General features: G+C 48.6%; 12 protein-coding genes across 12 annotated transcripts; 4 read left to right on the top strand and 8 right to left on the bottom strand.

Moving 5' to 3' along the window:
- Positions 1–395: 395 nt before the first annotated feature.
- Positions 396–815, bottom strand: PGRI_065020 (Dabb family protein; the record flags this gene model as incomplete). Its single annotated transcript, XM_040794216.1, has 2 exons — positions 396–608; positions 714–815. 2 exons carry the CDS (start codon positions 813–815, stop codon positions 396–398), a joined length of 315 nt encoding a protein of 104 aa, XP_040649466.1.
- A 452-nt stretch (positions 816–1267) lies between these two features.
- On the bottom strand, positions 1268–2594 carry PGRI_065010 (4-hydroxyphenylpyruvate dioxygenase family protein; the record flags this gene model as incomplete). The annotated part of the gene is made up of 3 exons (XM_040794215.1): positions 1268–1652; positions 1705–1869; positions 1921–2594. 3 exons carry the CDS (start codon positions 2592–2594, stop codon positions 1268–1270), a joined length of 1224 nt encoding a protein of 407 aa, XP_040649465.1.
- Positions 2595–3227: 633 nt separating this feature from the next.
- On the bottom strand, positions 3228–3689 carry PGRI_065000 (Ctf8 family protein; the record flags this gene model as incomplete). Its single annotated transcript, XM_040794214.1, has 1 exon — positions 3228–3689. The coding sequence occupies one exon, from the start codon at positions 3687–3689 to the stop codon at positions 3228–3230; it is 462 nt and encodes a 153-aa protein (XP_040649464.1).
- Positions 3690–4339: 650 nt separating this feature from the next.
- On the bottom strand, positions 4340–4924 carry PGRI_064990 (Cnl2/NKP2 family protein; the record flags this gene model as incomplete). Its single annotated transcript, XM_040794213.1, has 1 exon — positions 4340–4924. One exon carries the CDS (start codon positions 4922–4924, stop codon positions 4340–4342), a length of 585 nt encoding a protein of 194 aa, XP_040649463.1.
- Positions 4925–5607: 683 nt separating this feature from the next.
- On the top strand, positions 5608–6949 carry PGRI_064980 (Chromo domain/shadow; the record flags this gene model as incomplete). Its single annotated transcript, XM_040794212.1, has 4 exons — positions 5608–5765; positions 5989–6220; positions 6328–6715; positions 6798–6949. 4 exons carry the CDS (start codon positions 5608–5610, stop codon positions 6947–6949), a joined length of 930 nt encoding a protein of 309 aa, XP_040649462.1.
- Positions 6950–7433: 484 nt separating this feature from the next.
- PGRI_064970 (ARMH3 family protein) lies at positions 7434–9835 on the bottom strand (the record flags this gene model as incomplete). The annotated part of the gene is made up of 8 exons (XM_040794211.1): positions 7434–8151; positions 8204–8614; positions 8666–9000; positions 9056–9168; positions 9227–9380; positions 9434–9514; positions 9577–9699; positions 9752–9835. The coding sequence occupies 8 exons, from the start codon at positions 9833–9835 to the stop codon at positions 7434–7436; spliced, it is 2019 nt and encodes a 672-aa protein (XP_040649461.1).
- Positions 9836–10592: 757 nt separating this feature from the next.
- On the top strand, positions 10593–11367 carry isa1 (Fe-binding Fe/S cluster assembly protein ISA1; the record flags this gene model as incomplete). Its single annotated transcript, XM_040794210.1, has 2 exons — positions 10593–11265; positions 11330–11367. 2 exons carry the CDS (start codon positions 10593–10595, stop codon positions 11365–11367), a joined length of 711 nt encoding a protein of 236 aa, XP_040649460.1.
- Positions 11368–12011: 644 nt separating this feature from the next.
- Positions 12012–12998, top strand: PGRI_064950 (DSC3 family protein; the record flags this gene model as incomplete). Its single annotated transcript, XM_040794209.1, has 1 exon — positions 12012–12998. One exon carries the CDS (start codon positions 12012–12014, stop codon positions 12996–12998), a length of 987 nt encoding a protein of 328 aa, XP_040649459.1.
- Positions 12999–13305: 307 nt separating this feature from the next.
- PGRI_064940 (v-SNARE protein VTI1) lies at positions 13306–14151 on the bottom strand (the record flags this gene model as incomplete). The annotated part of the gene is made up of 3 exons (XM_040794208.1): positions 13306–13424; positions 13468–13870; positions 13972–14151. The coding sequence occupies 3 exons, from the start codon at positions 14149–14151 to the stop codon at positions 13306–13308; spliced, it is 702 nt and encodes a 233-aa protein (XP_040649458.1).
- Positions 14152–14678: 527 nt separating this feature from the next.
- On the bottom strand, positions 14679–16257 carry rvb1 (RuvB family ATP-dependent DNA helicase pontin; the record flags this gene model as incomplete). Its single annotated transcript, XM_040794207.1, has 4 exons — positions 14679–15143; positions 15208–15755; positions 15815–16034; positions 16114–16257. The coding sequence occupies 4 exons, from the start codon at positions 16255–16257 to the stop codon at positions 14679–14681; spliced, it is 1377 nt and encodes a 458-aa protein (XP_040649457.1).
- A 325-nt stretch (positions 16258–16582) lies between these two features.
- On the top strand, positions 16583–17230 carry PGRI_064920 (mitochondrial 54S ribosomal protein bL28m; the record flags this gene model as incomplete). The annotated part of the gene is made up of 1 exon (XM_040794206.1): positions 16583–17230. One exon carries the CDS (start codon positions 16583–16585, stop codon positions 17228–17230), a length of 648 nt encoding a protein of 215 aa, XP_040649456.1.
- A 317-nt stretch (positions 17231–17547) lies between these two features.
- PGRI_064910 (fungal specific transcription factor domain-containing protein) lies at positions 17548–18506 on the bottom strand (the record flags this gene model as incomplete). The annotated part of the gene is made up of 2 exons (XM_040794205.1): positions 17548–18147; positions 18207–18506. The coding sequence occupies 2 exons, from the start codon at positions 18504–18506 to the stop codon at positions 17548–17550; spliced, it is 900 nt and encodes a 299-aa protein (XP_040649455.1).
- Between the last annotated feature and the right edge of the window lie 469 nt (positions 18507–18975).

Genomic DNA, 18975 nt, shown 5'->3' with positions numbered 1-18975 from the left:
CAGCTCTGTATATTTGGAATGCACAGATGAGATAGCGAGGATCTGTGATCACGTCTCTATGCGCATTTGCACCATGCCTCTGGGCTGACTCATTTGCTTTTCCTCTTGCCGTTGCTTTCCCCCGTTTTGAGCCAATGTTATGATATGCGCCTTTTATGACCCCTTGGTATTTCCCTGTTCAAGCTCTCAGCATGCCATTTTTGGAAGGCATCGGTGTTTTACCTGTTGAATTATCTTTGCTTTAGTGTGTATGTCTATCTCCGATCCTCGGGCAGGCCGTACTAGACGTATGCAAATGTACATCATGGACTTTTCTTTTATCTGCATGTATCAGTCCTACATCTTAGCTCTCTATATTAATACATGCACAAATCCAATCTCTCCAATTCTCAAATCTATAGAATATTCTCAAAGTAACTCGTCAACACCTCCTCCTTAACAGGCCCGGCAACAGACTTGAGAAGCTTATGCGCCTCACATTCGCTATCATAGTATTTCATATCCTCCATCGAAGCAAAAGTAGTCTTGACAGACAAGTTGTATCCCTTATTGCGAGGATCAGGGAACGAAGCGCCAACAGCAGCTGCGAGGATGTAGGGTTTGCCGTCCTAGAATACCCGTTAATAACCGTCTTCCGAACCATTCCCTCTCCGTAGTACAACATTGTACAAGCCAACACGGATTGGAAAGGGCTGTGTAAGAGACAATCTCACCTTTGTAGCAGTCTTCGCAAGAACCTTGTACTGTTCCAGTACGCGGTCACGATCCGCCTCGTTGGGGATCTTGAAGAGGGTGATTCGCTCAATTGGGGCCATTGTTTCTTTGAGTGTGTTTCTTTGGTGTGATGTGAAATCAGGATCGGGGTTCTCGGGGGATTTATATAGGTTTATATAGACTTATACGGCCCCTTATAGTTACGGCCCCCGTCTATGGCGGGGTTCATGGTTAATAATCTTAAAATGATCCTGATACTTCCGGATGGCAGTGTCGGAGTTGATTTCAAATGAGGGATTTTTTTTTTCAAATGGGCTAATACTGATGTTGACCTTTGTTTTCTAGTTCTATACTTGTTATATCTAACTATATCTGTGTCTTCAATTGAGGGTTACTTTGTGAATGGGCGGAACGGCGGTGCCTGGATAGCGCACGATTTCCGCACGGGTATTTGGTGTGCGGAATGGGATATTGAAGGATACTCGTATTTACACCGAAGAATTAATTAGGAATTATGAGATTCATTAGAGTCAGTCATTTCATGCTCTATGAATTACAAATTCCCACGTAGAGCCTGTTCCCTCTCAAAAGCCTCGAACAAACTCTTGAAATTCCCAGCCCCAAACCCATCAAACGAATTCCGCTGTATGACCTCTATAAACACCGTTGGCCTATCCCCGACATGTTTGGAGAAGATCTGAAGCAGGTATCCACGCTCGTCGAAATCAACCAAGATATTCAACCGTTCGAGCATGTCAACATCGGCCCCAAGTGTCCAGGACACTTGTGTCAGCCGCTTCCGCAGATCCGCGTAGTATGTAGCGGGTACACTGAGGAATTGGACACCGCGCGCGTGAAGCCCAGTTACGGCAGCGATGATGTCGTGCGTGCGGAAGGCTATGTGCTGTACTCCGGCGCCGTGGTAGTAGTCGACGAATCTAGGAGGGTTAGAAGGACTGATATGTGAGTGTACCGGGGCGAGTTACGTACTCTTCAATTTGTGATTTCTTCTTGCCAGTGGCGGGCTCGTTCATAGGCATTTTGATAGTTTCATTTGGTGAAGCGATGACAATTGATCGCATCGCCGAGTACTCGCTGCACATATCTTTGTCGTCCACCGTCCAGTAGCGATGGAAATCGAGGCATTCCTCGTAACTAAAGCGCAGTTGTTAGAGAGACGATTCCAACAACATTGATTATACTCACTATTTGACAATAGTGTCCACTCCTCCCCAAGATTGATTCCCGACACAGTGGTCAATCTCGAGAATGTTGATGGGTGGCAGAAGCTGTGTGATCGGATCTTCACTATCGAGCACTCGATACCCAGGCAAAAAGGGAGCATCTGCCGAATACTTCTCACGATTCACCAGAGAATGTACGGTATCCCCGTACGTCCCTATAGTCGCCGAGACGATCCATCCATGTCCTTCAGCAGTAGATGTCCGCGGCTCAGTGATGGCGCGAGCACCGTTCCCTACAGCTCGTGTCCACACATCTTGTATATCGCCCGCAATCCGGAACGCGACATCCTTCACACCGTCGCCGTGTGTGGTCAAGTGTTTATGGATCTCGGCCAGCGTCGACCGCTCATGATCAGGAGCCTGGCGCAATATATTGTCTTCTGAGCCTTCGATCGGCGGACCGCAGACTGGCCCCGTGAGAACAAATGTAGCGCCGCTGTTGGCCACAACATAGCTCACAATATAGGGTGATCCGGTTTCTGGGCCGCGGTATGCAATGGGGCGGAAGCCCATGCGAGTGGTCCAGTACGAAGCGGCTTGTTTGGGGTTGCCGACATACCAATGGATATGATCGAAGCCGACATATTCGGGTCCCATCTTTGCGGGAAAGATATCTTCATTTTTTGTGATCGTCATGGTTGTTGATGGTGGATGCGCTGGTATCGGTGCAGGTTTGGACCGAAAAGCATATCATCCGTCCGGCAGCCGTCGCTGCCGGTATAAATTGTATTCAAATTATTTATGAATGATTTCGAAGACAGCTGGGCCAGGGTTGAGGGGGAAAATAGAATGGCTGGTGAAGGGATCCCTGTCCAAATGCGTCACATTCCAAGCCCGCATCTCCGGATCAATAGAGCGCGGGGGATGGGGCTATCTAGATAACCTTACATGAGGCAATACTGAAGTCATCCATGCAAAATGATTCCATATCCTTCCTGGATATTCTGCTGTCTGTGCCACCTGCTGGCCTTCTGGTAAAACAGAGCTTTGTCCTTTGGTGAACCTTGGTAGGTTCGAATTCAGGCCTGTATACCCAACAGAAGCTCAATTGAGGTGTTTGCACAACCAAGAACATCAAATGTAGCGAGAAAGCCGCTGTTCTCCGTAGCAAAGCGCGAGGCGATGTTCAGGGGCTGGCCATGCGTGTCATAACCTCCGATCCAGTCCTGCGGCTCCAGTATATGTTGTACATAATAGATACCAACCCCAGATCCCATCTCGCGAGTTCATCCAATTCCAAAAGAAAACCAACCCTCCAACTCGGACCAATCAAACATTAGTCACGGGCTCCGGTCGACTCTTGAAGAAGATCTTGTAGCGCACAATATCCACCACCTCCAGTTCCTCACCCTCCGACTCCTGGCGTTTCTGTAGCACAGCAATTGGGCGCGGCAGCTTCTTGACCTCCCCAGTCATTCGCTGATACCGGCCGACATACATGTATGCGCGCTTCATCCATTTTGTGTCGTCTGGGTTGTGGACCGAGTAATCTGGGAACATGAGTTTTCCGATCGGAGTTTCGAATGTAGAAGCTGGATTTTCCGTAGAGGTAGAGTAGTCTATGTCATCCTCTTCGTTCCCTGAGGGAATATTGATTGTTCCCTGAAGCTCGAGAAGGGCTAGGCCCGAGGGTGTTTGAAGGAGGGTTGGGAGGGGATTATTCGGTGTTAACGTAGTTGCAGTGGCTTTTGCCTGACTTGAGCAGTGTGGCTGTAGCTTTATGGAGGGCATGATGTTCAATGGAGTTGAAGGAGGAAAACGCGAAAGCGGCACGCGTTTGGTTATTTCCCCACACTTCTTATCGCGAGAAATTGGAATTAGCGAACGAATATTGTTATAATTTGTAGAATTGATGGAACTAAAAAGGTACATTGTTTTTGATACATTCATTCTCAATAGTCCATTATGTTCTGCCTTATACAGTGTAGGGCTAACAATGTAGATTTGCTACATTGGACCTAAGGGCTGGTCAACATGAGTTTTGGCGTAGAGGCATTTTGCCAAGGATATGGTCCAGATTTGGACTTTCATAGAAATGTAATGGATGGCATTTCCAGAACAATTTTCGGTTCGCAAAGAGCAGCTACTGGCTTGGTTGACCTTGCAGTATAGCCCTGGAGAAAGTGCCGACACCACAGAAACAACGCGTTGAAGATTAGAGCGTAGAGCTCAATACCTGCGCAAGCTGCCAGACAACTTTTTAAAGCTGGAAATCAGGGTTTAGACTTAAAGGCGCCCGTGACATTTTGCCTTCTGTCTGCATTCAACAGGTCAGCTAAAAGCTTTCAATTATCAGAATCAACCACGTACCAATAGTTCAGGGGTAGTTACTCGACACTTGCATGGTAAGGGGAACAATGCATGAGCCAGAACCATACCTCTCAAGAAGTGCTCTTATAACAAACATCTTCGAGGTTCTGCAGGCCCTTGATTGCCTCACCAGCCACATCTTCAGCAGTCCCAGCGGGACCCTGTAATTTTCCGTAACGGAGATCGCTCATATCACCCACAGTCGTATTGAGTTGAGCCAAAATCTTTGCAGCCTCTTGATCGATACCAGCAATTTCATGTTCAATATTAGCGCTGGCCGCCTCCATTTCAGCCAGGAGACTAGCCACCGAGTGATAGTCTCCTGGTAGGGTAGGTGGCTGGCCGAACAGATGAAGATCCATGTCCATCTCGCGCTGCTCAGAATTGGAGGCTTCGACTCCAGTGGCTTGAATGGCTTTTCGGAGCTCTGCTCTCTGTTTTTCACCTTGCTTAATCTCATTGTCGATGCTTTCATTGACTCGGTCCATGTCCTGTTCTCTGACCTGCTGCAGCTCCCGATACAAAGTCCTGATGTGTGGATGGGTTCTCAAGCGCTTTGGGAAGAGCTCTGTGAACTTCTGCAGTGACATGACTGTTGGCAGTGAGGCTGGAGAAAGCAGGAAATTGCTTAAGATTGACTCTTCTGAGGGGGCCATGATGGGTGTGTAGTGTGTAGTGTGTAGTATAGGGAGTACAATGTTTTCGATTGTTCCGTTTGACGCGAACCAAATTTGATAATATTCACGTGAACAAAAAACAATATGAAGAATTGGAATGAATAGAATTGGAATTGATGAATAGTGTAGAAAATAGATGAATAGATGAATAGATGAATAGTTGTATAAATATGAATGGAAATAAGATGCCGCCTAATTCTTTCCAAGGGGCCACTCATATCTTCGCTTGATTTCCTCCTTCTCCTTTGCACTCCACATCTACATCTCGACATCTCCAGTACTTCACCCTCTTTTTTCTCTCTAAAAGCTTCATATTTTCTATGAATATCCCTGAGCTGGTCTCTCTGATCTAATATTGTGGATTCCGTCTACCTTGATCAAATTTGCTATTATCAAAAACGTCGTGTACTGCCTTTGTGCATCTTTCTCTCCTGTCTTTGCTGAAGACTGCATCTATTTGCAGTATTACAGTCTATCGGAGTCGTTGAAGCCTTCTAAGCTTCTTCTGATCGTTGTGGCTGTTACCGCCTGTATCACTCCCACCGGGCTTTTTCCCGTGAAGACAGGAAACATCTTCCAGACTCTACACCTTTGAGCTTGAAGGTCTGCAATCCGCCATACCAACTTCAAATACGCACATCTTCTACCATTCTCCGACAAAAATGGCTCCTATTTCTATGTATAGCAAGGATGAGAAGGTCCTTTGCTTCCACCATGAGATCCTTTACGATGCCAAGATCCTGGATGTTCGCCATAAGGATTCAAATGACAAGAAGAGCCCCTTTGAATACCAAGTCCACTATAAGGGCTGGAAGAATACGTAAGTCTGGCTTGTTCCATTTCCCTGTTTACACCCTGGCTGTGGCGTTGAGATTGTTATTGTCCCCTCCAAAGTTTGCCGGGCCATTACGGAAGACTTGAACTTGATCTATGCACTCTATGTTATGAAAAAAAATGCCTCTTGCTTTTTACCGTGCATGTTTCTACAAAAATATCCATATTCAAGACCAATTTTATGGAACATTTTGCTAACATTTGAACAGCTGGGATGACTGGGTCCTGGAGGATCGTCTTCGCAAGCACACAGAAGACAACCGTGAGTTGGCTAACAATCTGCGTCGCGAAGCTGAAGCTTCATTCCGTCTGAAGAACACCAAAGTCACTGCTAAGAAGCGTGCCGGTTCCGACCGTGACTCTGTGCGGGACAGCGAGGAGCGCGGCGCCTCCGTGCCCGGCCGTGGCACAAAGCGAGCGCGCGATAGTGAAATCGAAAAGGTATTCAATTACCACATCAAACTCCTAATTTTGATATGGAACCCTCAAACCCAAGAAAAATACAGAGTAATTATAATTTTTGACACGCATACTAACAAATCGCACAGGAGGAGAGCTTCCACATGCGCCCCTCAGTCCGCATCCTCATGCCAGACAATTTGAAGTCCCTGCTCGTCGATGACTGGGAACAGGTAACCAAGAATCAGTGCGTTGTCTCTCTACCAGCAAAGTACCCAGTCCGCCAAATCTTGCAAGATTGGCACGAGGAAGAACTTCCAAAGCGGTCCGGCTCATCAGCAGACGAGGACGTGCTGGAGGAAGTCGTTGCCGGGATCCAGGAGTACTTCGATAAGTGTCTGGACAAGATTCTTCTCTACCGCCATGAGCGCCCCCAGTACCGTGGGCTGCGTAAGAAGTTCGAGGCCGCCACCGGGGAGCTGGCTGATAAGGGCCCCATCGACGTCTACGGAGCGGAGCACCTGATCCGCTTGTTCAGTATGTAATCCCGTCTCGCTTCACCTCACTACTGGTTCACCTGTGAGGGCTGAGAATTGTGCTAATAATTTCATTTATATAGGCACCATGCCTGAGTTGATTGCTCAGACTAACATGGATATGCAGGCTACGAACCGCCTGCGCGAGGAGATCTCGAAGCTGTCTATGTGGCTGAGCAAGAACTCTGAGAAGTACTTCGCAACCAGCTACCTTCCGGCGGAGAGCACTCACTGAGTGCGGCAAGTTCTTTGGGGGTAGGGTAATGGGGGTGGGGGAGGGTTCTGTCTCTTTTTTGCTTGTTTGTGTTGGGTGAGGATAGCCATCCAACAGCAACTTGCTTTTTTTTTTTTTAAATTTAGATTCAAGAAGCGCGGGCCTGGAATACAAAATACATTGTCTAGCTATGGTTCAATCTCCAAGAAGATGTAGAATATTCTAGGTTCTCGTGGGATTGCAAAGCCACAATCTGTACTGGCAGTAGAGATCAATCCCTGATTACTTGGTTATCATGGACGTAAGGCAACAATAGGTTAACACCGAGAAGGAGAAAATGTGAATTCTCAACTGGACATCCCAATAGAAAACTCAATGATATCACCTCTACTACCTAGTGATCCACCCCCACAGCACCACAAACATATTGAATCCAGATCAAGATCCAACCAAGATACATAAGAAAATGTAAAAAAATGGAAGAAAACACCCCAAAGCACGACACCTAAGCAACCAGTTGCCTAGCATCATCAACAGCACACCGCGCCGCACGCTTCAACTCACTCTTCCACTCCGCTTCACGCCATTTAGTCCAAGCGCTCAAGCCCTCAGGCGGCTGAATACTCAGCGTATCATAGCCCTGCTTAATGATACGGTGCACCTCGCGCGGAGAGAGGTTCTTCTTCTTGATGGACGGCAACGCCACCGGCGCAGGCTCATCTGCTTTAGGACTAGCAGCAGCAGCAGCAGCGGCGGCGGCGGCGGCGGCGTCCGCGCCCTCCGAATGGAAGAGGAGGGTGTAGAAGTGAGTAGACACGGATTGAAGGGTGTCGATGGCGGCTGAATGCAGTTCATTTTGGGAGGTTGGGTCATTTGCTTTGGAGGCTGAGGCACCCACTGCGGTATTGGAGCGGGACAATGCATATGCATCGCGGAATTTGGAGATAATGGGGCCTGTTTCAACGAGCTTGTAGAAAAGGTCGTCGTAGGAAGCTGGATCTGGGAGGAAGGTGTCACCGCCTGAGACGCAGAATGCGATTAGGTCTGCGAGGGAGGTTGTGAGGGTTTGGATCTTGGGGTTGCTGGTTAGATCGGAGGCGTATGTTGTTAGGAAGCGCATGAGGGAGAGCAGAGTCCGCCAGAGCTCGGACCAGTGGTAGGTGAGGCGGATCTTGTTCTTTGAGAGGTAGGTTAGGAGACGGAGAGTGATTGCGATTGTGTGGCTGGGGAAATTGTTAGTTAGGTTAATTGATACCATGGATGTCTGTTTCATACCTGTAGATGTTGACGTCAAGGCGTCTGCGAAGGTTATGCGTAATAGTATCGATGGCGATATCAAAGATGACGGTTGCGAGGACCCGGTCTCCGCTGACTAGGGGAAGGTAGGGCTGTTTCTGTCGACAGATGCGGACCTTTCGCTTGTTATCTTCGCTGCAAATGTGCTTGCAGATGGTCGGGTCTTCCACCAGAATGCGAAGTGTGAACAGGTTTAGTTCGGCATAGTGCCCGACCCGCGGAGACCGATATGCATGTTGGAGAAGATAGGAGGACAATGAGAGGAAGCTCGAGAAGGGAGATTCTTCATCTTTGCTCTCTGGTTCCAAATGAACCAGGTGATAGCCAAAGAGTTTGTTGGCATTTGTGAAGTCGTATGTGGCCATTAGGACAGCGGCTTCTTGTGCTGGGCTGCCAAGTTATAAGTTTCGAATCAATGGATTATCGGCGCAGAGAACTTACAGATCAGCGAACAGGGCCTTTGCTTCTTCTGCCGAAGGAGGGTTCACTTTATCCCTGGCGCCAGGAGCGAGCACTCGTAGTCCAAAGAAAATCAATGTGTTGGTCAAGCTCCAGCCTTCTGGGATATCATCCTGGACAGCAATGTAGCCGTTTCGCAGGCGATTGCAGGCCAGACCGACACCCTTGGCAACTTTTTTAATATTTGACTCATTCACAAAATCATCAAGACGAAGCTGGTAGGGATTTTGGAATTCAAACTTGTTGTAGTTGGCCAATAACCCCAAAAGAAGAAATGGATCGAACACTTGTAGCGGGGTATCAGAGTCAGAAACATACTGTTAACAACTGTCAGTTATTTTCATAAATGGAAGCGATATTAGTGAATAAAACCTTCATAAGTGATGGGAAAAGATCCCTGTGTGTAAGGTAGGACACCAGGCTAGTTTTGTATGCGCCGCTGGTCATGGCAATGGCCGTCTTGATAGCCTTGAGCCGCACATCGACTAAAAAAATCATCAACTGCCATGATCTCAGTTAAGAGCAGAACATACGAAGACTTACAGCTACTGCCATTGCGAATGATTCTGTCCAAGACGGCCACGAAGTCGGCAATAACATGGTCCACTTCGTCGAGTCCTGCAAGAACAGTGATGACATCAGAGCTTGGATTTGTATATTTCTTGCTTAGAATGCTCGTCAAGAAAACAGTTAATGTCTGCGCAACGAGGTTAGAGAATATGCACTAGACATTGATCACGGAGTTCTTACATCTAGTGCATAAGAAGCCGACGGGGCGACCCCGGCTGCTGCTTCACGAATGGCACGGACAAAGAAACGCCGAGTTTGGATCTAAAGATTACATCAGCTGTTTTGGTTTATTTTTTTGGGATGCGATCTGTATTATAGCTTACCTGTAGACCAATTGTCTCGTCTGGGCTCAACTGGTCTAGGATAGCATGCAGTTGGCTCCGGTCTGGAGGTAGCAAAAAGAGTTCTCTCCAAAAGCCCTCGGAGGGGTCAGCATCATCTGCTGTCTATTAGAAGTATGTTAGCAATATCACACAAAGCCATGTTTTCTGTCCGTACTTTGAAAAGATTCTCATATAGCTGGACAATCTTAGGTTTGAATGACTCGGGTCTACTCTGCTGGGTGAGGGGTGAGGCTTCCATGATATTAGACAGGATGATCTGCGACGGTCAGATCGCCAGCATTGGAACCCAAAGAGTAAGGTTAATTTAAAGTCGAGTTGATTCAATTACTTTGAGGTTCATGAAAAAGGGACACCAGCCACTTTGTCAGCCGATCCAGCCACATGTCCTTTTACACTTATTTGTTTACACAGGAATTTTTGTTTCAAAAAGATGAACAATGTTCAATATATTTATATATTGAACTAGTAGATCTATACAATTCATTTACATTTTGATACTATTCCCCGCCACTTAACTGCATTTGGAGAGTGACATCCTTCATGAGGGGTGAGGTTTCTCCGAAGAACGGAATTCTCCTGAGCTGACTCAGCCTCCGAGAAACGCCCGTCAATGGTCATTGAAATCAGATTAGGTCTGGGTTGTGATTATTTTATCTAGGTAATTTGACTAAATGGGGCAAATATCAATCAGCTGGTCTCTCTTAGCCCCTTTAATTACGAAATAAGGCCAAAGAGCCTCCCGAGGCCGAGGAATGGCGCCACTGTAAACTGCTATGTGTAGAAATCCCTTGATGCTGATTGGTTAGATCTGCGTCATGCAACTGCATTACATAATACACATCCGGGGCCACGGGGATTCCTCAAAACAGTCAGAGATTCTTCTTCTCAACTTTATTAATCCTCCATTCAACCATCTTTCTTGCACAAAATCCTATGAGGCAATAGCAATTTTTCGTCAAGTCTCACTTCAATTTTACTCTGATTACTCTTCGACCATGAGTTTCTGTACCGCCATGCAACGTCCTGTGACATCATCCGCCACGCTGCTCCGATGGGCAAAGCCCTCGGCAGTCTGTCTGCGTACTTTCTCATCATATGGAAACGCTCACCTATCTTCCAAGCGGGATATGCAAACCGCAACCGCCTACCGTCCTCATTCATTCCCATCCTCTTTCCCGCCTCCCCGAAGCACCGGCGGCGCCGACACTTCTATCTCAGCTGAATTCCCTCCTTCCGACATGAAATCCTACCAGAGCACATCACAAGGCACATTGTCCAATGTGAGCCTACGGGAAGGCGAAGCGCAAAAGTCGAAGCCAACTTCCACTTCTCCGGCCGCCTCTAAGACTTCCCCGAAGCCTCGTCGACCACTTCGGGCAAGAAAGGCAGCTATGAAATTGTCTCCAGTAGCCACCGAACAGCTTCGGAAATTGATGGCGCAGCCCGAGCCGAAGTTCATTCGAGTGGGTGTCAAGAACCGTGGCTGCTCTGGCCTCGCCTATCACCTGGAGTACGTGGAGAAGCCAGGAAAATTTGATGAGGTAGTCGAGCAGGATGGCGTGAAGGTCTTGATCGACAGCAAGGCCCTGTTCAGTATTATCGGCAGTGAAATGGACTGGCAAGAGGATAAGTTGAGCAGACGATTTGTTTTCCGCAACCCCAACATCAGTATGTAGTCCCTACAAAAATTGCAATATCTTATTAGGTTCGGTTTACTGACTCATGATTACAGAGGAAGAATGTGGCTGCGGTGAATCTTTCATGGTTTAAGCACACAGCTTAAGCATTCCTTTTTATGTGTTTCTTATATGGGACCTCTCGGCGTCTTTTTTCTCGGTGCATCGGACGGCGTTTTCAAAGGGGGTTTTGGGATTCCACGACTACCCTTTTGTTTGAGTACATACGCTTGATATCCAGTTGATACCTTTTACACATTTTTCCTTCTTTCGGCATTTTTCTACTGGTCACTATGTACTCCTGTGGGTTACGGGCCATGTCAAGAGACAGGCTAGAGGCTCAGCCAATGAACAGTTTTTTTTCCCTTTCTTCTTCTGCAGAGAGATGATTTCGGGCTCTTGCAAGATCAACCGTGTGATATCTTTTTTTATAGATTAGTCCAAAGGGCATTGATGACATGTGACATACCTCCAAAAAATCACAAATCCTTACCATAAATACTGCTTTCTCGATGACATATCTTTCTTCCTTTATACAGCATTCTCAAGGCTACATAAAAGTGTTAAAATACATGTAGTTATGTACACTTAGTGTCTAGGCCATGTCACCTGACGGGATATGGTCCCAGGCCCCGGAATGGGGTAAGCGCATCTCCAACTTGAAACCACCAGCTATTGCTTGTACAGAGCCCTCAATTCGTTCCGCATGAAAGCACAATATTAATTTCTACCTAAAACATGGCCTCACCTTCCCTCTCTCCATACGCAGTAGGCGAATCAGACACCGACCCGCTCCTCATCACCGTCCGCTTCTCCGCCTCAATCCCCGACCTCCAACTAGACGTCCCAGACCCCGGGATCATAACAGGCGCAGGCCTAAAGCAATTAATCCGAGCTGAACTCCCCAAACCCCTATCATCCAATCGACTACGCCTCATCTACGCCGGCCGCGGTCTTGAAGACACGGCGGCATTAACAGCCTCACTAAAGCTCCCGTCATCACCAAGCCGGAGCCCTCGCCCCGCACCAGACCAAGCCGAGACCCCAGGCGAAAATGGCAAGGGCAAGCAGCCGGTACACGATACCCGCCCACGTCTCTATATCCACTGTTCGATTGGTGACATCTCACTCTCAAAACACGACCTAGACAACGAAGCAAGCGTAGCATCAACAGTCCTCCTACAGCAGAAGCAGCAGCAAGCCAAAGCGGACAAGAAATCCCCCGCCAAAGATGCTTCATCTCTACCCCCAACATCTGCGCAACTGCGCCCCGTCTCCCAAACCCGGCCCCAGTCAACGACTACCACACCGGCACCCCGCGGCTTCGACCGCCTCCTCTCGGCGGGATTCACGGCCAGTGAGGTTGCCGCTCTACGCTCCCAGTTTCTGGCCGTGCAATCTGTTTCCCGGACGCCGGATACTATGCCTACTGGTGACCAGCTGCGGGATCTTGAGGATCGGTGGATGGATGAGGGGTCGACGGCGGCGCAGGTGCAGGGTGGCCTTGGTGAGGGTCTTGGGGATGATGAGGGCGGGATTGGACCTGGGTCGCGCGGGGCGATGGACGATATGCTTTGGGGAGCTGTTATGGGGTTCTTTTGGCCTATTGGTTGTGCGATGTGGTTGCGCAGAGAGGAGGGGGTTTGGAGTTGGAGACAGGGGGTTGCTGTTTGCGTGGGTGTTATCGTTAATGCTTCTTTTGGAGCGATGAGGATTATGAACTGAGCGTGTTGAGATATATGTGTTCCTTTATTTGGTTATTTGGCGTTATGAGATACCCCCAATTGAAGCTATTTGATCCTTTTCGATAAAGACTTGGGACTTATTCGGGCTGTTAACCGTCGTATTAGAGACCGGGATTGCTTGGACCGGATAATTGGGTCTAGCTATATCAAGACTCGCCGGATGCTATCATACATAATGGCAAAAAACGTGTGCGAGGAAAGGATGGCCTTGCTAGTGTAGACGTAAGAGCAGAAAAGGACATGAAAGATGAGACCGCATATACAAACGCCAGCGTGAAATCAAAGCGCTAATGGAACTTGCTGAAAATAACTGCGAAAATCAAAAGAACCAGAACTGTAATGATAGCAATGGTGATTATCCGATTGGTAGCCATCCTAAACAGCGAGGAGAGGTCAGTAATCACATCTAGATCAAAACCAGAACGAGACAAAGGGGAGTCAGTACCTACGGGCCATGCCCCTCAAAGTCTTGATACTAGTATCAACGTAACCCTCACTCTGCTGCAAGTTATTCCGAGCATTCGAGATCTGCTCCCTCTGCTCATACAGAGTGCCGAGTGTGCCGCGAGCAATATCCTCCGTCTCCAGCGCCATGCGCTGGCTCTGCTGCAGCCGCGCTGAGCTGCGCTCTAGCCGGTCCGTACCGGAAAGCAACTGCTGTCTTTGTTCGAGGTGCTCATCCTGCGGCTCGTCGGTGTATCGGTCGCCGAAGAGCGCTTGCCGGTCATCCGAGAAGGACTTAAGCTTGCGCTTGACCTCGTCGATATCGGTTGAGTAGTTGCGGAAGCGGATGTTGACTTTTGACCGGGTTGCTGAGGGGATGTTCTGCTTCTCCATGCGCATTTGATCGAGCTAGATGCGGGTTGACTGGGTTAGTTTTCTTGTTCTTATGGTTGTTCGTCATTCTCGCATTGTGGCGCATGATAACGAGTCGAGGGGCTCAGTGAACTCACTAGTTCTGTTGCTTCTTCGAGGACATGTGTTGCGTTGGCGATAGCTGATTTCCGTTGCTCGCCGCTTGCCTCGGCGATTTGGTCCAGCTTTTGGTTCAGATCAGCTTGCACCAGCTTCAACTCGTTCTCGTAGCTGGCGAACATCTCCGAGCCGGCGTCTGCGTTCAATGCGTTTGACATGGTGATTGTATGATATGTGTTCTAGCTTAAGTGGAAGTGAAGATCTGGTGTCTGCAATGGTGGTTGATGTGTTGATGTAGGCTCCACCTTTATCTGGGGCGGGTGACGCTGTTCAATAATGCTGAGTGGCGGTCTGGTCAGCGGATCTCGTTAGGGCGGGCTTCGCTTTGCGAACGATGTAGACTTGCTTTATCAGGTTTTAGAGAGCAAAAAAAGAAAGAAAATATGTAGTTAGAATAACCAAAGATGCTGATAGGACTGACAAAGGTTGGAACAGGAACGGGTGACGCTGAGACACACGTGATTTATCTAAGTCGGGGTTGCATTTGCGATATGCCGATGACATCTACACACTGCTTAAAATCTACGACCATTGGTCTTCTAGATATTGCAATAAGTTTGAAAATAAAATTTGATACATAGCATTAGCGTAACACCAGGCCCACACAAAACAATTCGCCTTTTCAATAAACATCCAAGATACCCCTTTGGTATACAAGATCATGGAACTTTAGCCTCACAGCCACTTATTGTAGGAAATTCTTGCTATCCTGATCAACAATGATTGCACTGCGCTTGGCATCTAGGAAGAGGTCCTCGCACTCAGCAATATCAGCCTCCTCGATTGCGCCGGGGCGGCCATTGACACGCGAGAGAATGCTTGCGGGGGTCAACAGCTGGAGGGCGTACCGCAAGCTGACCTTGCTGCCATGCTCAGCGACCTTGTTCAAGGCAGGTTCTGTGATATTGAGGCCTTCAATCTTGGCGCGCAGGCGGATAATAGTCTTGATTTCCTCAGGGGCGTAGGGGTTGGTGGGGATAATAAGAAGGCGGGCAAGCAGATCAGGGGGGATACCATGTGCGGCACTGATCTCGTGGGTGCCGCGGATAACAGTGTGACCACGGTTGGAGGCGAGGATGACGATCGGGGAGATGGTCGATTCGAGGGCACGGTTCAGATATGTGAAGCACTCAATGTCGAGCATGTGTACCTAGATAAGAAACTGGGTTAGAAACGCGATCCAATAAAGCAGAAGAATAGGCTTCTCCACATACCTCATCGATGAAGAGAACACCGGGAACCAACTCCGCAACACCCTGGTCAATGTACCGGTTGACAACCTTGTTGATTTCCTGGCGCAGCTTGTCCGTGATTTCCGTCTTCTTGGGCTTCATCAGCTGGCCCATCATGCTCATCACATCCTGTCCGCCCTGAGGCCGAGCATTGGCCATATCCAGGTCGTGAAGCGTCACATCCTGAACAATCTCCTTCTTCTTGTGAACCTCTCCCTTAGGGACAGGCACATACTCCTCAGCCTCGAGATCGAATTCGGTCGCATAGGCATCGGATCGTCCGACTCGCTTGCATGAGCCGGTGTTGGCTTCAATGTAGATGACATCTCCGACTGTGACACGCTCCTTCTGGATGGCTTCGTAGATGCTGGGGTCCAGGCGCAGCTTCTTGGAGCCCTTAGCAGACTTCAATCCGATGATCAAATGGCTAATCGTGCGCCCGTATCCGCCCAGTGGGTTCTCAGCCTCCTCGGGAGTAAGCTCTGTCACCTCTCCCTCATAAACTTCCTTTGTTTCGCGAACGCGGAGACCTGTCATACGTTAGCTTGGGTTCCCACTTGTTGGGTATTCCCTGATGGCGCATTCATACCAATAGCTCTCCGGAAATTCTCCATCAATGCTTCGGTCTTCTTCACCTCCGCAGAGTAGATTTCGCTGCCAACAATTGGGCAGAAAGGAACCTTGGTTCCCAGCTCCTGTGATACAGCAAGGGCCAGAGCAGTCTTTCCAGTACCAGGGCCACCAGCAAGCAGGACAGCTCGTCCAGCCATCTTCTTTGACTTAATCAAGTCCACCACGACACCACATGCCTACCCAATGGTTTGAACCGTTAGTTATCGCTATTGCAAACTAGACACCCTGGTAGATTCAGCGTTGCTCTCCACTCACCTCGCGGGCAGCTCCTTGTCCCACAAATCCATCCGCATTGTTCTCTGGAGTTCCATCAGAGCGCAAGCCTAGACCCCGAATGTGTGTGTGCGCTGCGGTTCTGTTCTCGCGCGAGTTGCCCTTCACTTCGCTGATCTGGACCATGTTTGGAAGAGGTGTGGCCGAGTAGAGCCACAGGTATTGATGAAATACGAGTCAATCAGTCAAGAAGTGGGAGTTAAGAACAAATCAAAGCTTCAAAGAAATATCCTAGATAGAAAGGAAAGGTAACGCGATGGTTCTCTGTGAGATATGCTTCTGGCCGAAATTCGCGAGCTAGGGATCGTCAAATGAGAACGCCTCCCCCAGGGCGGTGAACTGCCCCAAATTCTTCCCCTGCTGAACCTCACCTCCGCCTGTTGTCTATTAGCGACTTCCTGGCTCTTTGCATTCTCGACAATTTGCGAGGGTCCGATACCTGTCGTACACAATGGCAGGCTTACACACAAGATCTGCAATGGCTGCCCCCTTCTCTTTGGCCGCGGCCTTCCGCAGCCTTTCTATTGCACCGAAGCGATCCTTCTCAACAACGCCGGCAACGCAATCGGTTCCGAAACTACCGGACACTGCTCCAGTCTACCCCTACGGACCGTCCAAGTGGTATAAGCAGGCCGACTCCGGTCTCTACGGAGGCGCTTCGATCCGATTCGGCAACAAGATCTCCAAGGGACGCAACGCAGGCAAGACACGACGAAGCTGGAAGCCCAATGTGCGCCGAAAGAAGATCGAGAGTGAGGCTCTTGGCGAGTCGGTCTTTATCAAGGTCACTCGTCGTGCCTTGCGATCAATCTACAAGGCCGGCGGCCTAGACAACTATTTGCTGTCTGATCGGCCCACACGCCTCAAGGAGCTTGGTCCTTTCGGATGGAATCTTCGACACCAGATTATGCAGACACCAAAGATCAAGGACGAATTTGAATCTCAGCGCAAGGCCTACGGTATTCCTGAGCCCCCGTCATTGAGCAAATGGATGAGGGACCACAGGCTGGAAATCAGAAACAAAATCGACAACCTAGACATTGACGCATTGACCAAGCCTCGCAAAGGTTCGCGACGCACCCAGTCTTATGCTCGGTAGAGCCTTGGACGACCTTGCGTGCCGAGGGGAATGAACGGGCGCTTGTATCACTATCCTGAAGAGCGATGGACGGGTTTTGGGCATCATCGGAATTTGTGCCATCTTTGTACGCTATCTCGTTTCTCATGGCGGAAATGATGTCCCACAGCTTTCCAATTTGGGTGCGATTTCTTTTTTCAATTTGCATATTGGGTCTTCTGTGTACTTATATACTCCAATCTTACTTTGTGTTCCTTATCAAAATGTTTCATTCATCTCCTTTTTTACGCAAAGTCTATGACAAGTATGTATAAAAAGAGTATAGCACCCCACTGTAATCAAAATTCCGCCGAGCCAAATAGGAGTGGAAACATGAGCGTCTCGTCAATCCCGTATGCGCTGCCAATCTCATTATCAAGTGGAGAAAAAGCCTGGGCACCCCTGCCAGCCATCGACCCAGGATGCGTTGGTTCACGGAAAAACGGACACTCCTCGGAGCACATGTGACTACTCAAACCCCCAAGCATAGTTTGGTCATGCAATGCTGGCAGTTGGTGGTGGAATTCCTCATTTTGACTCCTAGGGAAATCCTCCGTAGTCATCTCGCGTATCATACGCAAAACACCCCGATGCATGATGATCGATGTGAGCAAAGGCATCCGGGATTGAATGTAGGAAGCAGACTCCGCTGAGATATGCCTCGGTGACGTGTCGTCCTCTACAATACCGTAGAGTGGAACTTCTTTGGCTAGAACATCGAAGACGTCGCGTAAAGGTTCAGCTTCAACCCATCGCTCAGCGAGTATGGCTAGCGCAGTTGAGCAGGCGCGTAATGCTTCTGGAACTTCTCTTGACCGGTAGGCGACGGTTTGATGTCGGGGTGGAGTTGCCCAGAAGCAGTATAGAAGGGTGATACCTACAGCAACTTGACTCAAGAGCTGATTACCGGACTTAGTTAGTTGATGGGAAGAAAGAATAGAGGATTTCGAGCACATACTCCAGGCCATAGTTGTGCTGTCTGTCGGTCTTTTTGAAAAGTTCTGAATGTCATAGCAATCTGAACACAGGCTGGGATTGATCGGTCCCCAAAGCCATTACAGACGTTTTCTTTTGTCGGCTGGTGTAATAAGAGGATCGTGTAGTTGTAAGCCATGCCAACCCATCGATCGCTTGTGTAGCTTTTGGAGGCAACATCGCTCAATAGACGTAACTGCGACCTCCAGGAATCTAACTCGGCCAACATGTGTTCTCTCCATGTCGTTGAAGCATCGATTTCTTTGAAATCAGATCGCAGCATGGTGCTTATGATCCGGGATTGTATGCGTCTGCATCGGAATAGGTGAAGGGCTGGTGAGACATGTGTTTTCTGCGGTAGTGTTTCTACTCGAATGCGACTACCATCTGATCCTTCATGCTGAAGGTCCGCGTCTCCGACGTTTGAAAAAAGCTACCATTGTCAGTGCCTTCAACGTCTTTTCCAGGTACATATACAAATTTCAGGTTATTGAGAAATGACTTACCTCCACGCTAATGTGTTCATCAATGATATTATTGGGGATGTGGTAAATCCAACTGACAAATCGATCCAAAGCATAAGCAGACCAAAATACTCGGCGGCGGGTTTGGATCTCCAGTGAAAACGCGGGATTTGGCACCACCGGCTCACTCTCAGCTAAATGAAGTTCGGCCAGAACACAATATCTCATCATCGCAGAGACAATAGTTACAATCATATGCGATGATGGCGAATGAAGTGCATGCAGGGT

This window comes from Penicillium griseofulvum (assembly GCF_001561935.1).
Source record: "Penicillium griseofulvum strain PG3 chromosome Unknown contig_91, whole genome shotgun sequence".
In the NCBI taxonomy this organism is placed as follows: domain Eukaryota; kingdom Fungi; phylum Ascomycota; class Eurotiomycetes; order Eurotiales; family Aspergillaceae; genus Penicillium; species Penicillium griseofulvum.
Note: the sequence above shows the minus strand (reverse complement) of the source record. Positions and strands in the feature narration are given on the sequence as shown.